Here is a 17,500-nt window from a genome sequence, read left to right on the forward strand (position 1 = left end):
GAGAAAGTGGAGGAGGAAGAGGCGCAGGGGAGGATGGGAAGAAAGGAAGATAGAAGAGGGAGAGGAAGAAGAGGCGGAGGGGAGGCTGGCGATGATGACAAGGATACTCGGCAAGAAGACGCGGCAACGCAGAGTAGACAGACGCCGTGCGAGCACGAAGTATGAAGAAGCCGCCGCGGCACAGGGAGAGGCAGGTGCGGCAGACAGAAGAGAGGCAGAAGGAGACTAAGATGCGGACGAGCAGGCAGAAGGCGATGAGGACAGAGGAAGACGAAGGTGATGCGAGGGAGCAAGACGACGCCCCGCAGTCATCGTCTTTGTCGTATGATAGATGTGGAGTTTCGTTTGTGTTTGTACAGTTCGTATTTAGGTGTTATTTTGGGGACGCCCCTTCGGTCCAAGAGGCTGGTCCTATGTTGTTGGGCGTGTGTGGGAGGACTGCCGCTGGGAGGCTCCTCCGGAGAACTGCGCCAGGGAGCAGCCGGACGAACGCCGTCGTAGGCGAAGCAGCACCTCCGCATGGCGCAGGCTGGTCGTCTGCCCCTCGGATTCATCTTTGAATGGGTTGTCAGCCGAAGGGCCAGACTGTTGGTTCGTCATCGCTGTGCAATGCTTTGTAGGCATGGTTCGTCTAGCGTGGCTCCTCACGCAATCATCGGCTGGTTTATGCTTCGCAGTTCTTGCGTATTATTCTTCTTCTCCCGCGCATTCCCCCCCCCATTCTTTTCTCCCTACTGTCTCCATTTTCTTCTCATGATTTTGTTAATGATGGTCGCAATTTCCTCTCTTTTTCTCCGTTTCTCTCTCTCTCTCTCTGTCTGTCTGTCTCTATTTCTCTCACACTCTCTATTTCTTTATCTCTCTTTCTGTGTGTGTGTGTGTGTCACCCTCTTTCTTTCTCTCGCTCTCTGTCTCTCTCTCTCTTTCTCTCGACCTCTCTCTCTTTCTCTGTCTCTCTTTTTATCTTTCTTTCTGTCTCTTTTTATCTCTCTATCTGCCTGTCTCTCTCTCTCTCTCTCTCTCTCTTTCCCTCTCATTTAATTCCTTCTTCCACCTCTCACTACTTTCTTCAGTCTTATTGTGCACTCACCCACCTCCTCCTCCTCCTCCTCCTTCTCCTTCTCCTTCCTCCTTTCATTCTTCTTTTTCCTCTTCCTTTCCTTCTTCCTTCCCTTCTTCTCCTTATTCTTCTTGTTCCCTCTTTCTCTAAGTCTTCATTGTTTCCATTTTCCTCCTCCTCCTCCTCCTCCTCCTCCTCCTCCTCCTGCTCTTCCTGCTCTTCCTTCTCCTCGTCCTCCCCCTTCACTTCTTCCTCCTTTTCTTCTTGATTCTTTTTCATCTTCTCTCCCTCCTCTTTTTCTTCTTCCTTCTCCCCTCCTCCTCCTCCTCCTCTCCCCTCCCTCTTTCTCCCCCTCCCTTACCTCCTCCTAAAACCTCCCCCTCCCCTCCCTCTTCCTAAAACCTCCCTCTCCCCTCCTCCTCCTCCTCTCCCCTCCTCCTCCTCCTCTCCCCTCCTCCTCCTCCTCTCCCCTCCTCCTCCTCCTCCTCTCCCCTCCTCCTCCTCCTCTCCCCTCCTCCTCCTCCTCCTCCTCCTCCTCTCCCCTCCTCCTCCTCCTCCTCTCCCCTCCTCCTCCTCCTCTCCCCTCCTCCTCCTCCTGTCCCCTCCCCCTTTCTTCTCCCTCTTTCTCCCCCTCCCTTCCCTCCTCCTAAAACCTTACCCTCCCGTCCCTCCTCCTTCTCCTCCTCCTCCTCCTCCTCCTCCTGTTCCTCTTCCTCCTTCTTGTCGTATTTTTCCTCCTCCTCCTCCTCCTCCTCCTCCTGGCAGTCGTCGTTGTCATCATCATCAAAGGCTGGGACCGCAAACGGCTCGCCTTTGTCAACTTGCACCCTTTCTTACTCCCAAACGCGCCGACGCTCTCTTTCTCTCTCTCTCTCTCTCTCTCTCTCTCTCTCTCTCTCTCTCTCTCTCTCTCTCTCTCTCTCTCTGTCTCTCTCTCTCTCTGAGCGTGTGTGTCTATCTTTTCCTTCATGCCTCTTTCCTCATTATTTCCTCCTCTTTCCCTTTCTTCTTCATCTTTCCTTTTTCTCCTCCTTCTCCTCCTCCTTCTCCTCCTCCTCCTCCTCCTCCTCCTCCTCCTCCTCCTCCTCCTCCTCCTTCTACGTGATCTTTTTCATCTTTTGTTTTTTCTTGTGATTCTGATTCTCCACCCCTCCGCTTCTTCTCCTTCTCTCTCTTCTCTATTGTTCTCCATTCCCCTTCTTCTTCTTCTACTTCTACACCCCCACCTTTTCCTCCACCCTCTCCTCTTCCTCCTCCCTCCTCCTCTTCCTCCCTCTTCCTCCCTCTTCCTCCTCCCTCCTCCCCTCTGCCAAGCTCCTTCCGACTCTCAACCAATTTATATTTCCTTTGTCTCTTCCTGGCTGACTCTCTTTCTCCCCCGTTTTCGTCCTCCTCCTCCTCCTCCTCCTCCTCCTCCTCTTTCTCCTCCACTTTCTGCTCTTTTTCCTCCAATGTTTCCTCTTCTTTCTCCTCTTCTTTCTTCTCACCCTTTACTTCCTCCTATTCCTCCTCCCCTCCTCCTCCTCCTCCACCTCCCTTCTTCCTCCTCCTCCCTTCTTCCTCCTCCTCCTCCTACTACTACTACTATTACTTCACCTTTTCCCACTTCTCCACCTCTTCTTCCTTCTCCTCCTCCCTTCCTCCCTCCTTCACCCTCCGTTACCCTTGTACTGTATATCTCAGCCCCCCCCCTCTCTCTCTCTCTCTCTCTCTCTCTCTCTCTCTCTCTCTCTCTCTCTCTCTCTCTCTCTCTCTCTCTCTCTCTCTCTCTCTCTCGTTCCTCTCTCCAACTCCCTCACTCTCCCACTCCCACTCCCTTTTTCTCTCCCACTCTCATCCATCCATTCCTACACTCGCACTCACTCCCCCATTCCTATTCTCCTACCCACTCCCCTCCTAACTCCCCCCCCACTTTTGTACTCCCCTTTCCCCCCCACCTCCTTCTCCTCTACTCTCGCGGCGTTTCCATTCTCATTGTCCACTCTCGCCTTCCCTTTACCACAGGTATTCTCTTCAGTGGGCCTCCCCCCCCCTCCCACCGCAACCTCCAGCTGTCTTAGAAGTTCCCCCTCTCCCCCCCTCTCCCCCCTCTCCCACCCGGATGGTCCTCTTTCCGAACTTTTAGGTCCTCTCCGGATCCAGCTCTCCCCCCCCTTCCACCTCCCCCTCCTCCTCTTCCCTCCCCCCCCCCACGATTGTCGAACGGTCGTAGGACGCCTTCCTTCCTCCTCCATCTTCACCTCCTCCTCTTACTCCTCCTCCTCCTCCTCCTCTTCCTCCTCTTCCTTCTTGCGCCTCCGCCGTCCAGGAGTCTCCTTCTTCACCGCTTTCTTTGCGCCCTCCTCCTTCGCGTTCTCCTCCTCCTCCTCCTCCTCCTCCTCCTCCTCCTCCTCCTCCTCCTCCTTCCTTCGCCTATTCTTTCGGCCTTTGCGTCCTCCTCTGGCTCGTGTTCCACAGATGTCTTTCACTTCGAGGTCGACATCGAGGCCTTGGAAGAGGATCACTTAGGACGATGCTGGTGGTCCTCGATTGTTGTAGTACAAGTTGCCTACGTCGATTCTGGGTTGATGACTCTTCTGTTCCAGCGTGGTGACTCCCCCCCCCCCGACTTCTCCATTATTCTCCCAATCTCCTCTTTCCCCCCTCCTCCTTCTCCTCCTCCTCCTTCTCCTCTTCCTTCCCCTACTCCTCCTCTTCACCCCCTCATCCGCCTCCTATATATTCTCTTCCTCGTCCTTGTCCTCCTCATCATTCTCCTCCTCTTCCTCCTCTTCCCTCCTCCTCAACTTCCTCCATTTCTTTCTTTTACTCCTCCTCGTACCCCTTCTCTGCCTCCTCTTCCTCCTCCTCCTCATCATCATCATCATTATCTGCCTCCTCCTCCGCTTCATCCTCCTCCTCCTCCTCCATCCTCCTTCTCCATCCTCCTCCATCCTCTTCCATCCTATTGCCCCTCCATATCCACTTCCTCCTTCGGCGCCTCCTCCTCCTTCTCCTCCTCCTTGTTAATATGTGGAATTCGTTACCTTCCACTGTCGTTGAAAGTAACACAATAACAACATTTAAGAATCGCCTAGGTAAATACTTGGAATTTAATCCGCAAATAGAATATTATCCCTTGCAATAAAAGATCTGACAACCCGGCATTTAATTGCAATTGGATAGGATAGTGGTAGCAGTAGTGTTAGTTCATCTTCTGCCCTGTTTTCTTAACTGTAGCTTAGTTTTGTATACACAAAGAGCCTCGTTAGGGCCAGTCGGCCTGCTGTTGTTTGTTCTTCCTTTGTGTTCCTCCTCCTCCTACTCCTCCTCCTCCTCCTCCTCTTGTATCACTTCTGATTTTCTTCCTTCTACTTGCTCTTCCTTCTTTCCACCTCCCTCCCTCCCTCTCTCCCTCCCTTTCTTCTTCCCTTCTTCCCTCTTGTCACGCTTCCCTTCTTTCTTCCCTCCTCCCCTCCGTCCCTCCTCTCCTCCTTCCCTCCCCTCCTTCCCTCCCCTCCTTCCCTTTCCCCCCTTTTCTTCCTCTCCTCTTTCCTTCTTCCCTTCCTCCCTTCCTTCGGTCCCACTTCCCTTTTTACCTACCCCTTACCTTGCCTTCATTCCCATCCCGCTCCTTCTCTCACTTTCCCCTTCCCCTTCCCCTTCCCTTCATGGTGTCTCCCACTAAGTCCCTTCCCTTCAGCCGCCGTGTGAAATGTTCTTCTGCTTTTAGGCATTTTGTGCTCTTTTGGCATTCTGTTCAGCTGAGGGGTAAGATCCACTATCCCCCCCCCCCTCTCTCTCTCTCTCTCTCTCTCTCTCTCTCTCTCTCTCTCTCTCTCTCTCTGTCTTTCTAGACACACACACACACACACACGCACACACACACGCACATGTATATATATATATATATATATATATATATCTATATATATATATATGTATCTCTCTCTCTCTCTCTCTCTCTCTCTCTCTCTTTCTCTCTCTCTTTTCCCTGGTTACCCTCAGTCCTTGTCCTTCTTTCCTTTGTCCTTCCTTTCAAAAGTTGCCTGACCCTTTGGCTGACTCCTCCTCCTCCACCTCCTCTTCCTCCTCCTCTTCCTCCTCCTCCTCCTCTTCCTCCTCCTTCTTTTTCACCTTCATCTTCTCGTTCTCTCCCACCTCTACTCCTCTTCCTCCTCCTCCTCCTCCTCCTCCTCCTTCTCCTCTTACTCCTCCTACTCCTCCTCCTCCCCTCTTCCTACACCCCTTTCTTCTCATCCTCTCTCTTCTCTTTCTCCCGTGCTAGTTCACTTTTTTCCTACTTCCTCTTCTTCCTTCTTCTCTTCCTCCTTTTTATTGCGGTCGTCTCCCTCATCTTCCTCTTCCTCACTCTCCTCCTCCTCCTCCTCCTCTTCCTCCTCCCCCTCCTCCTCCTGTTAAGCCTTTCCTCGTGCTCTTTCTCGTCCTCTTCTTCCTGCACCTGATTCTCCTCCTCCTCCTCTTCCTCCTCCTCCATCTCTTCCTCCACCACCTCTCCTACTTATCTTCCTCCTCCTCTTCTTCCTCTTTATCCTCTTGTGCTCTTCTTACCCCTCCTCCTCCTCCTCCATCTCTTCCTTCACCACCCCTCCTACTTCTCTTCCTCCTCTTCTTCCTCTTTATATTTATCCTCTTTCTTGTGCTCTTCTTACCCCCTCCTCCTCCTCCTCCTCTCCCTCCTTCTACGCCTCTTCCTCAGTCTTCTCCTCCTCCACACTTTTGTCATCCCGCTACGTCTTCCTCCCTCCTCCATTTTCTCTGTCTCCTCACTCACCCTCCAATTCCTCAACCTACTCCTGCTCTTCCTCCATCTCCATCTCCTCTTCTACCTCCTCTTCTTTGTCTCTCTCCTCTCTCCCTCCTACCCCCGCCTCTTCCTTACTTCTTCCTTCCTCTTCCTCCTTACTTCCTTTTCTTCTTTCATCCCCTCCTCCTCCTCCTCCTGCTCCTGCTCCTTCTCCGCCCCCCTCCCCCATCCCCGTCCACCTCCTTCCTCCCTCCCGATCCCTCCATCTCGTTAGTCTCGAAGTACGAATGACCCAATGGTCGCCGATGACGTTTCTGGGACGTCACTTATGACGTCATAGAACGTGACGTCACTGTTCTTGGCCTCTGGTAATAAAATCGCCTGACGACAAGGGAGGAATTATGTGAAGTGAGGGGGTGAGGCATCCTTGAACCCTTCAGTTTTATGGTCTGAATAAAATCGTGTAGGTGTGATTCACCACCATGGTCTTGGATCACGTGTTGGACTCGTGATCGACCGTTATTAACCTCCCGGATGAGAGCTCAGGTGTGCCTGTGTCTGTGTCAGCCGTGGAGCGGGGCCCTAGAAATCGACACCTCAAGGATATATACATATATATATATATATATATATATATATATATATATATGTCTATACACACACACATACACACACACACACACACACATATATAGGTCTAGCTGTGTGTGTGTGTGTGTGTGTGCGTGTGTGTGTGTGTGTGTGTGTGTGTGTGTGTGTGTGTACAGTAGCGTCCAAAATGTTTCGGACACTTGTAATTTCGTATTAAAGTTACTAATATCGTCCTTGAGAGTTTAGACCAGATTTCAAAAATTGCAAAATGGCAACCTACAAGGATCGGCTCCCTCTAGACAAAATTTGACGGAATAGGAAAACATAGGCTGAAAGTGATTAGTGTATTTGCAATTCAATCTTAAAAATGACGTGTCCAAAATGATTCGGACGTTTTAATTTACTTGTGTTAATTAACTTAATTGCCTGTCATCTACATAACAATTTACTTTATTCACATTATTGGAACGTAACTTCAGTTCAGGCTCAGCCCTTCTACAGTGAACATGCCTCGAAATAATAATATTACTCTCTCTGTGCGAGAACGAATTGTGAAATTGCGTCACCAAGACAGTCTCTCAACTAGAGTCATTGCTGAGACTCTCAAACACCCCAAAAGTGTAGTGAATGACATTTTGAAGAAGTACGACAAGAGGAAAACTACGGTGAATCAAGTCCGCGCCATTTGCCGCATCGTGAGGAAGGATCGCTTTGAGACAGCTGCAGCAGTTTCTCGTGAGAACAATGAGACTGTGGCAGTCAGTGTGTCTAAGCAAACTATGTCACGTCGTCTTAAGGAAGAAAATTTGCACGCGGGCACACCTTCGGTCAAACCACTGATTGGTGCAAAGAACAGAAAAGATCGTCTAAGATTCGCAGCGGAGCACGTTGTATGCTCAAAGGACCAGTGGATCTTTGTCCAGTTTAGTGACGAATCAAATTTTTTGGCTCGGATGGCAAAAGATTTGTTCGCCACAAGATAGGTGAAAATTGATCTAAAAATTGCATCAAGAGCAATGTAAAGTTTGGTGGCGGGAGCGTCATGGTTTGGGGCATAATTTCAGCACGGGCCACTGGACCATTTATTCGCTTGCAGAGTGAATGCGCAGTTGTACAAGGAATCACTGCATCAACATATAGTACCTTATCTGCACGCTGCTGCTTCTCAACCTGCAATATTTATGCAAGATAACACTCCCTGGCCCACGGCAAAGCTGGTGAAGTAAATTTTAGATGACCAAGAAATCGAGGTCCTAGACTGGGCTGCATAGACCCCGGACCTGAATCCTATAAAAAATGCCTGAAAGATTACTTAGTAAAAGACCAAAAGCAAGAGACTCTAAAACAGTACAGGATTTTTGGGATATTCTTCAAGATGAATGGCGCCAGATATCTGTTGAAGAGCACCGTATGTTAATTCATTCCTGTGGCAAGAGATACCAAGCTGTAATTGATAACGAAGGTCTTCACACTAAATACTAATAATGTTACTTTCAAATATGTTAAATGTTCATTTTGTCATTATCTTATAGTATGTACTGAACTTTTTTTCTTAGTGTACGGATCATTTTGGACACATCATCTTTAAGATTGAATTGCAAATATGCTAATAACTTTCCTATTCCTTCAAATTTTGTCTAAAGGTAACCGATCCTTGTAGGTTGCCATGTTGCAATTTTTGAAATCTGGTCTTAACTCTCTAGGACAATATTAGTAACTTTAACACAAAATTACAATTGTTCGGAACATTTTAGACACTACTGCACACACACACACACACACACACGGGTCGGAGAGAGAGGTTGTGTTAGAGGGGCTCCTGTAAAAACCAGACTTTTTCAACATAATTACCAAGGCCAAATCAGATAACTACGAACAGGAACAAATAGTGTGTCCACTGAACTGGGACAGTGGGAATTAAGTGAAAAAGTGGATGAAGTGTAACAATAATAGAGGAAAATAAGTGTGGAGAAGAACATGGAAGACGACGAACAGGACCGGGGAAGTAAACAGTGCACCAATTGCCCAACTTGTGAGAAGGTGGTCCGTGATGACGATAAAGGATTGGTATGTAATCTGTGTGATATGTGGCATCACGCAAAGTGTGAAAAGATGTCAGATGAAGTATATGAATTTTTAGCAGAAAATGAGGTAAGCACTATTCATTGGTATTGTAGCAAGTGTAATACAGTATTCAGCAAGATGGTTAAGCAGATCACCACAATTTCAAAGAGGCAGGATACTGTGGAAAAACGCATGGATGCCATTGAAATAGCGACTAATGAACAATGGATTGAGGTAAAGGAGGATATGGTAAACATGGAAATGAATATGAAAGCTGAAGTAAAAAAAGAAGTTAGTACAGGCCTGAAAGAAATAAAGAAAGATATAAGTAAGGAAATAAGAGATGATATAGTAGAGATAGTAGAAAATAAAATGCAAACTAGTAAAACTGAATGGTTGAATGAGGTGAAGGGAGCAGCAAAAATTGAAATTAAGGAAGAGATGGATAAGACATATAGGGATGTCCTTAAGGAAAAAGGTGATACGGCTAGACCTGGTGGTAGTGATAAGCAAAACGATCAGAACTTTGTAGAAATGGCAACTAGGAAGGTGCAAAGTAGAATGGATAGAGTCAATAACATTGTACTTCATAGAATGCCTGAAGAAGTGATTCCTGGGATGAATTTAGATATAAGAGAGCAGAAGGTATTGCATGACAAGTTGGTATTTATCGAACTTTGTAAGGAAATGGGAATCACCTGTTATGAAAGTGAGATAGAAGAAATAAGGAGATTGGGAAAGTATGAAGGATTAGATGAAGGCAGAGCGAGACCTATCTTGGTGACTCTGAAAGGAAATATTAAGGAAAGAATTATGAGGAATCTGTATAGGCTAAAAGATTCTAAATCAAGTTACGCAGACATATTTAAGAAAGTAGGGGTAACCCATGATATGACTAAGGAAGAGAGGAAAAGAGATAAGGACCTTAGGGAGGAAGCAGAAAAGAAAAATTCAGAAGAGAAGGACCAGGGAAACTTCTATGTAATCAGAGGGAGGCCGTGGAACAGATACCTATTGAAATTGAGGAAGAAAGAAACCCATATGACGAGGAACACTGGACACACAACACAAGAGGGAAAAGGGCAACAAGTAGGAATGAAACAGAAAGTGGAAGTGACAGAAAACTAAGAGTGTCTTACACAAATATAGATGGATTAATAACAGGATTGAATGAGCTGAATGATTATCTGAAGGAAAAAGAACCGGACATAATGGGAATCGTGGAAACGAAATTAAAAGGTGAACTACCACCCAACAGTGTAGGTAATGATGCATATAATTATTGGATTAGAAACAGAGAGACAAAACAAGGGGGTGGAGTTATGTTCCTGACTAAGAAGGGTATAAATGTGAAGAGTGTTACATATGGAAAGAATCCAGTAGAGATGATTATGATCGAAGTGGAAGATAGAGATAAGAAGAACAGAAAGTTCGTGGTGAATTATGTGCCTCCGAAAACAGCCTCGTGGGAAGAGAGTGAACATAAAAGTATGTTAGAGGACACAAAGATAACATTAAATAAGATAATGGAAGATGGAGGAAGAATAGTTATGATGGGCGACTTTAATTGCAAAGAAGTCTGCTGGGAAGAGATGACAGCAAAGGGTGGAGACGGCTCATGGGGAAATGTTCTACTCGAGATGATTGTTGATCATACAATGACACAGTGGATACAGGAGAACACTAGGTATAGAAATGAAGAAGAACCATCGAGACTGGACCTAATAATCACATCTGAACCTGGAATAGTGGAAAAGATTGAATATAAAACACCAATAAGTAAAAGTGACCATATATTGATTGAACTGGAATTAAATGAGGAAAAATACATGAAAAGAAATGAATATAGAAAAGGAAGAATGATGTATGAAAAAACAAACTTTGATAAAATAAGAGAATTCTTTCAAAAAGAAAACTGGGAAGGAATATACAAAGAAGGAACAACAGTGGAAGAGAAATGGAATATTTTGAATTTTTTTTTTTATAAAAAAGGAGTGGAACAGTATGTCCCAAGACAAAAACAAGAAAAGAAATATATAAAATGTTGGTACAGCAAAAGTTGTGAGGAGTTAAAAGACAAAAGAGATAAAGCTTGGACTAAGTGGAGAAAGGACAAAAGACCTGAAAAGTGGAAAATATATACTTGTTATAGAAATGAATATGTACAAGCGTGCAGAGAGGAAAAGAGAAAATATGAAAAAGATATCATAGAAAAGTGTAAAGATCAACCAAAACTATTTTACAGATTTGTAAACAACAAACTGAAAAACAAACAAGATTTGGAAAAATTAAGGCAAGGAGGAGTTGAATATACAGAGGAATTAGAAATGGCAGAAATTATGAACAAACATTTTAAATCAGTGTTTACAAGAGAGAACATACAACCTGAAGAGATCGAATGGAAAGAAAAAGTCCCCCCCATGAAAGAAATAGAAGTAACAAAGAATGAAATATTGAAACACTTGAGTAATCTAGATGTTAGAAAATCGCATGGACCAGATGAAATAGCAAACTGGATTTTGAAAGAATGCAGGAAAGAACTGGCAGACAAAATACATAGCATAATAAACAGTTCCTTGAAAGAAGGAAAAGTCCCAGAAGATTGGAAAAGAGCAAATATAGTACCTATATATAAAGGGGGAAATAAGGAAGACCCTACCAACTATAGACCAGTCTCTCTAACAAGTACAATAGCAAAAATTTGTGAAAGAATTGTCAAAAGTAGATGGGTAAAATATTTATAAAAAAAACATCGTGCTATATAGATGGCAATTTGGTTTCATACTAGGACGATCATGCGTCACCAATTTGATATGTTTCTATTCAAGGCTAATATACATAATACAAGAAAGAGATGGATGGGCTGATTGTGCATTTCTGGACTTGAAAAAGGCTTTTGACAAAGTACCACACAAAAAGTTGCTTAAGAAATTAGAAACTGAAGGAGGAATACAGGGCAAACTGCTTAAATGGATGGAAAACTTTTTGCAAGAAAGAAAAATGAGAGTGGTGATAAGAGATAAACACTCAGAATGGGATGAAGTAATAAGCGGTGTCCCACAAGGAACAGTTCTGGCCCCAATAATGTTTGCTATATATATTAATGATATGGATGAAGGAATTAAAAGTTATATGAGCTTCTTTGCAGATGATGCAAAACTGTTGAAAAAAGTGAAAACGGATGAAGATTGTGAGTCACTACAGAATGATCTGAACAAAGTACAGGAATGGAGTAGGAAGTGGGAGATGGAGTTCAACACTAAAAAGTGTAGTATAATGGAATTTGGAAAAAGCAAAAACAGAATAATAGGATCATATAAATTGGGAGAAGAAGGAATAAAAAAAGTAGAGAATGAGAAGGACCTGGGAGTCATTGTTATGAATAATATGTCACCTGAGAAACATATAAATAAGATTTTTGGAGAAACTTATAATTTGATAAGAACAATCAAAGTGGCATTTGCATACCTGGATGAAGAAATGGTGAAGAAAATTCTAACCACTCTGATAAGACCAAAATTGGAATATGCAGCAACAGTATGGTCACCAAGTACAAAAAAATGTATAAAAAAACTTGAAAGAATACAAAGAGCAATTACAAAATTGGCACCAACACTCTCAAAACTATCATATGAAGAGAGACTAGCAAAACTTGAACTACAGACATTAGAGCAAAGAAGAGAGAGAGGAGATTTGATAGCTATTTACAGAATCATGAAAGGCATAGAAGTTATTGATAGAGAGAATCTGATAAAATGGGATGATGGAAACACAAGAGGACACGGAAGGAAAATCAAGAAGGACAGCTATAGAAGAGATCTGAAAAAGAACAGCTTTCCTCACAGAGTAATAGACAGTTGGAACAAGTTGGATGAAAAAATAGTGTGTGCAAGAACAATACATGAATTTAAAAATAGTTTAGATAAAATGAGATATGGAGACGGGACCCCACGAGCGTAGCTCTCCTTCCCGTGAAATACAACTAGGTAAATACACACACACACACACACACACACACACACACACACACACACACACACACACACACACACACACACACATACATGTAACGTACTATTGCGGACACATGTGGACTATGTAGTGGTGCCCAAAACGAGGACTGGAAGAGTTCTGGGTGTAAATGTGTTTAGAGGAGAAAACCGTGGAGTGTCAGATCATTATATGGTTGAAGGGATATTGAGAATGGAGGTAAAGTGAAGGAGGAGAAAGAAGGAGGGAGGGAGAGAGGGAGGCAGAGAAGTGATGAAGGTGTGGGAAATTAAAAGAGGAAGAAAAAGAATATCGGGAAAATCCGAGAGAGGTATGGGGATAAGTGAAGGATAAAAGTGAAGCAGAAGTAGAGAGAGAATGGGTGTATTTCGTGCAAAGATGGTATGATGGATGAGAGAGGTAAGAGGGCGATAGAGTGAATGGTGGGATGAAGAGGTGAGTGTGGTGGTGGCAGAAAAGAAGTAAGCATGTGAAGAATGGCTACAAAAATGAAATAAATGTGGAGGCAAAACGCGAGGTGAGGGAAGCAAAAAGGAAAGCAGGTGTAAAGTGAGGTAGGTGTTTGACAGTGAATTTTGAAAACTATATTTTGGATGGAAATGAAAAGAGTAAGGAAGCGAGTCGGGTAGAGAAGCGAAGGTAAAAGGTGCAGATGGACATATCTTAATGAAAATTAAGGGGGTTGGGAGAAGTTTGGAGTATTTCAGAGAATGCTTGAATGTAAATAAAGGTAAATTTTAATTTCAAGCAGTAGGAGATACCAGGAAAGTGACTGTGATAGGAGATGAGAATCACAGGACTATAGGAAAAGGTGAAATACAAAGAGATGAAAGCTGGGAAAGCACCTGGGTAGGATGATTGTCATGTGGAATATATGACGAAAGGAGTAGTTATAGTGGGATGTCTGTCGAGATTGTTTAGCGTTTGTCTAAGGGAAGAAAGTGTACCGGTGGGCTGGATGAGTGCATGTATAGTTCCACTACAGAAAGGAAAGTGGATAAGTATGAAAAAAATAGTTGTAGAGGTATCAGTCTGTTAAGTGTGTTCGGTAAGGTATATAGGAGGGTGTTTGAGGATTAGGAGGGGAGAACAACGTATGTATAGGAAAAGAAGACACGTCGTTTTTTTATGCTAGATGTTTTTTGGCAAAGGATAAGGATATCTTATGGTCTTTTATAGATTTGGAAATGGCGTATGGCAGGGTTAATTGAAAGGTGTTTGGGAATGTGTTGCGGATGTGTAGGATAGAGGGAGTCTGATGTGAGTATTAGAGTTTGTATGAGGGTAGGTAGTGGATGAAGTGAGTGGTGTTAGGTCAAGATGAGGCTCCGCCTTGGGTGTGTAATGTTACCATGGTTGTTCAATGTACACGTAGTTTGAACGGTGAGAGAAGTTAACGCGAGGATGCTTGGCAGAGGTTTGGATTTGAGTGAGAGAGGAGGGAAGTGGGAAGAGAGCCAGTTGTTTTTTGAGAATGACACTACGCTTGTGTCTGGGCCGATTGAGGTCGTTCGTGACGGGGTTTGGGAGGTTGGGTGTGGAAGGATGAAGCTCAAAGTAAATGTAGACAGAAATGAGGTGATTAGATATGTAAGTGGTGGTGGGTTGAAGATTAATTCAAAGGTTGAGATATTTTGAAAGATATATAAAACTTAAAGTATTTTGGGTCACATGTAGCCATGGATGGAGGAGTAGAGGTGAAGGTGAATTATAGAGTAAAAGAATTAAGTTGTTGTCTTGAGAAATGGAATGGATTCGGTGGAATGATTGTACCTAAGACACTGAACGACACAGACAATTGGAAATCGAAGGAGACAGAAATGAAGAGTCCAAACGTGTTTTATTATTACTTGTTTATTATTGTACATACATACATATACCAAGGCTTTTTCCCCCTTACAAGGGGGGTAGCCAAATTATATTAAATTATTATAATTATTATTATTTATTCATTATCGTTTTTGTAAACCAGTGTTTCTTCGTGCATTTAGTCATTTTGCGTCAGGTGAGGGCCGTAACACACAATCTGATAACACAAGATGCCCCAATCCCACTACACGTTGTTGCATACGATTGATCAGGAATGTCAATATTTTCGATAAAAGAATGTCGCCTTTCACGGGAGCCATCCCTTCTCTTATGGTAATAGAGCGGCGTGACGTCACTGCATGGCTCCGCCCCCAACTCCGCCCCTAACTCCTCCCCCTCGACCTGATAAGACCTTGACCCCTTCCCCCTCCTCCTCCTCCCCTTCCTCTTTCTATTCTTCCTCCATCCCCCTCCTATCTCTTCTCCTCCCCTCCCTTCCTCCTCCCCTCCTCCTGTTCCTCTTTCTCCTCTTCTTCCTCCTCTTTCTCTTTTCCTTTCCTCCTCCTCCTCCCCATCCTCCTCCTCCTCCTCTTCCTCCTACTCTTCCTCCTCCCCTTCTTCCTCCTCCTTCTCTTCTTGCTCCTGCCCCTGTTCCTCTTTCTCCTCCTCTTCCTCTTCTTCCTCCTCCTACTCTTCCTCCTCCTCCTCTTACTCCTCTTCCTCCTCCCCCCCTTCCTCCTCTTCCTTTATAGTCTTCATCTTTAGTTATGACCACAGCAGATGTCCATAGCCCACTCCTCCCCATGAAGGAAGTATCACGCGCCATGTCGTACGTAACACTCGTAACGTTGTACATAACGCGCGCGTTACATCGCACGTAGCACGCATTACGTCAGACGTAACGCTCATCAGGTCCCACGTAACGCGCACGTAAGACAACACTCTGCACGGACTAATTTTCCTTCCTGTTTGCACAGGTAAAGCACCATTGTAGTTCCTAGAACCGATGCTATTGACAAAGTACACACAGCGACGTGTACACATAGCTCGCCGTGCACACGGCGTATACGTACACACTTTCGTGTGTATGCACGTGAGAGGCGTGTGTGTAGTCTTGGACGTATTATTTATGCAGTTGTAATATACAAAAGGGGGAGTACACTCGTAGGGTCCCGTCTCTTTTGCTTATGGTGTTGGTTTGGGTTATATAAACTTCCAAGCTATTCTACGTGTGTGTGTGTGTGTGTGTGTGTGTGTGTGTGTGGAGGGAAATAGCTGATCACGAGTCCAACACGTGATCTAAGACTGTTTTTGATTATTTATTTATACCTTATAATACTCATTCAGATTACATGGTGTTTTGTATATATATATATATATATATATATATATATATATATATATATATATATATATATATATATATGCAATAAAAACACAAGGAACCTGTGTTCACAAATGCGTAAGTAACTACTAGGAAAAATAAACTAACGAAGCAGAGCGCTTTCGTATAATTATATCTTCAGTGCAGATACAAAGAAGGAATTATATTAATTCCTTCTTTGTATCTGCACTGTAGATGTAATTATACGAAAGCGCTCTGCTTCGTTAGTTTACTTTTCCTAGTGGTTACTTACGCATATATATATGTATATGTATATCTACATATATATATATATATATATATATATGTATATATATATTTAGTATTATTAATTTATTTGCTAATATGTATAATTCATGTTATTTATATCGCATGTTTTGTATGACTTAATGTAATGTATTATTTATATGTGTAATATTTATTATGCATACATGTAATTCATTCATAATATTTTTATTTCATTTCATATTAATTTATCTAGTTTATTATAATATGCATTCTATTCTATATATTTATCTATTTGTTTATCAATTTTATTTATTGTTAATTTATTTTATCCATTTATATGTTTATTGACATATTGAATTTTGTGTATTTATTTTCTCTTTTGGAGTTTGAATTTCTCCACTGACTGACCAACGTCTTTTTCGTCTTTCCCTTTCAGGGGACCGGCTATCTCAAGCGCGCCAAAACTGAGCAACTCCGTGACATCTTCATGAAGGTGAGTAATTATATATATATATATATATTAAAGTACGTAAGACAGAATGAGTGGAAGGACGGTGAGATAAACGCCAAAAAACCGTTGGAGTTTTATTACTAACGTTTCGTCCTAAAAGGACTTCTTCAGAGTGAACACAAACAAATAAAGTGTCAGCTTAAATACTCCCAGCTTATCCCGTTCCTCCCCGATCACCGTCACTCCCACACCACCGCTGAGCCTAACTTGACAAATCCATCACGGTGGTTGCTACAAGGATGTAAATTGATGTAGGCTGCCTCAGTTATTTTTCTCTGCTTCTTGGGTAGTCCTCTATGGAGCATCTCTGTCTTTCCCCCCAATCTGGTACGTGGGCAAAGTTGTCAAGGTGGACCACTAAAGAATTTGAAGTCCGGTGGGATTTGACGTCACGTTTGTGCTCAAATGTCCTCTTGGTAATCCATCTGCCTGTTTCTCCGTAATAACTAACGGGACAGCTTTTGTACGATATTTTATCAATCAAACTGTTTTCTTCCGCAACGGCCTTGTCATTGCTTCCGTTTCTCACAATATCACTTATCGTGGGGCCGAATTTATAAAAGTTCCTAACCCTAATGACGGAGATTTTACCTAAATCCCTTTTATATCGGAGACCTAAATTCTTATGTCTAGACATAACCTCGACATTATGGACAGCCGATTTAGGTAAAATCTCCACCATTTTGGAAATTTATTTCTAGACTTTGGGGTTGGGATCGTTTATAAATGCGGCCCCTGGTGCCCATATATTAAGCAAATTTGAACCCCGCTTTAGTGAGAAACAGTCCGACGGACAAAACCCCACCGTTAATCACCTTGGTCTCTCCCATTTTGTCCCCTTTTCTCCTTTTCGTTATTTTCAAGGCCTTATCTTTCAACCTATGTAGTAACCCTTCTGGATAATGTAGTTTTTTGAAAACATCAAATATGTTCTTAATTTCTTCTTGGATGAATATGCAGTGAGGAATTCATCTAGGAAGAAATTAAGTACATATATGATGTTTTCAAAAAAGTACGTTATCTAGAAGGGTTACTACATTTGTTGAAACATATATATTGTGTAGTATGTTTTTTATTTGTGTATTTTATTTTCAG

At 43.4% G+C, this 17,500-nt stretch overlaps 1 protein-coding gene across 3 annotated transcripts in view; it reads left to right on the plus strand.

Moving 5' to 3' along the window:
* aralar1 (calcium-binding mitochondrial carrier protein aralar1) overlaps positions 1-17,500 on the plus strand; it is a 525,272-nt gene that overhangs the window by 394,175 nt on the left and 113,597 nt on the right. For all 3 annotated transcript variants that reach the window (XM_076212853.1, XM_076212855.1, XM_076212854.1), the window contains one exon: positions 16,331-16,387. In XM_076212853.1, coding sequence (XP_076068968.1) covers positions 16,331-16,387 — 57 coding nt within the window. The remainder of the gene's footprint in view (positions 1-16,330; positions 16,388-17,500) is intronic.

Source organism: Oratosquilla oratoria, chromosome 30 (assembly GCF_046742065.1).
Source record: "Oratosquilla oratoria isolate Oo_2021 chromosome 30, ASM4674206v1, whole genome shotgun sequence".
NCBI classification, from domain to species: domain Eukaryota; kingdom Metazoa; phylum Arthropoda; class Malacostraca; order Stomatopoda; family Squillidae; genus Oratosquilla; species Oratosquilla oratoria.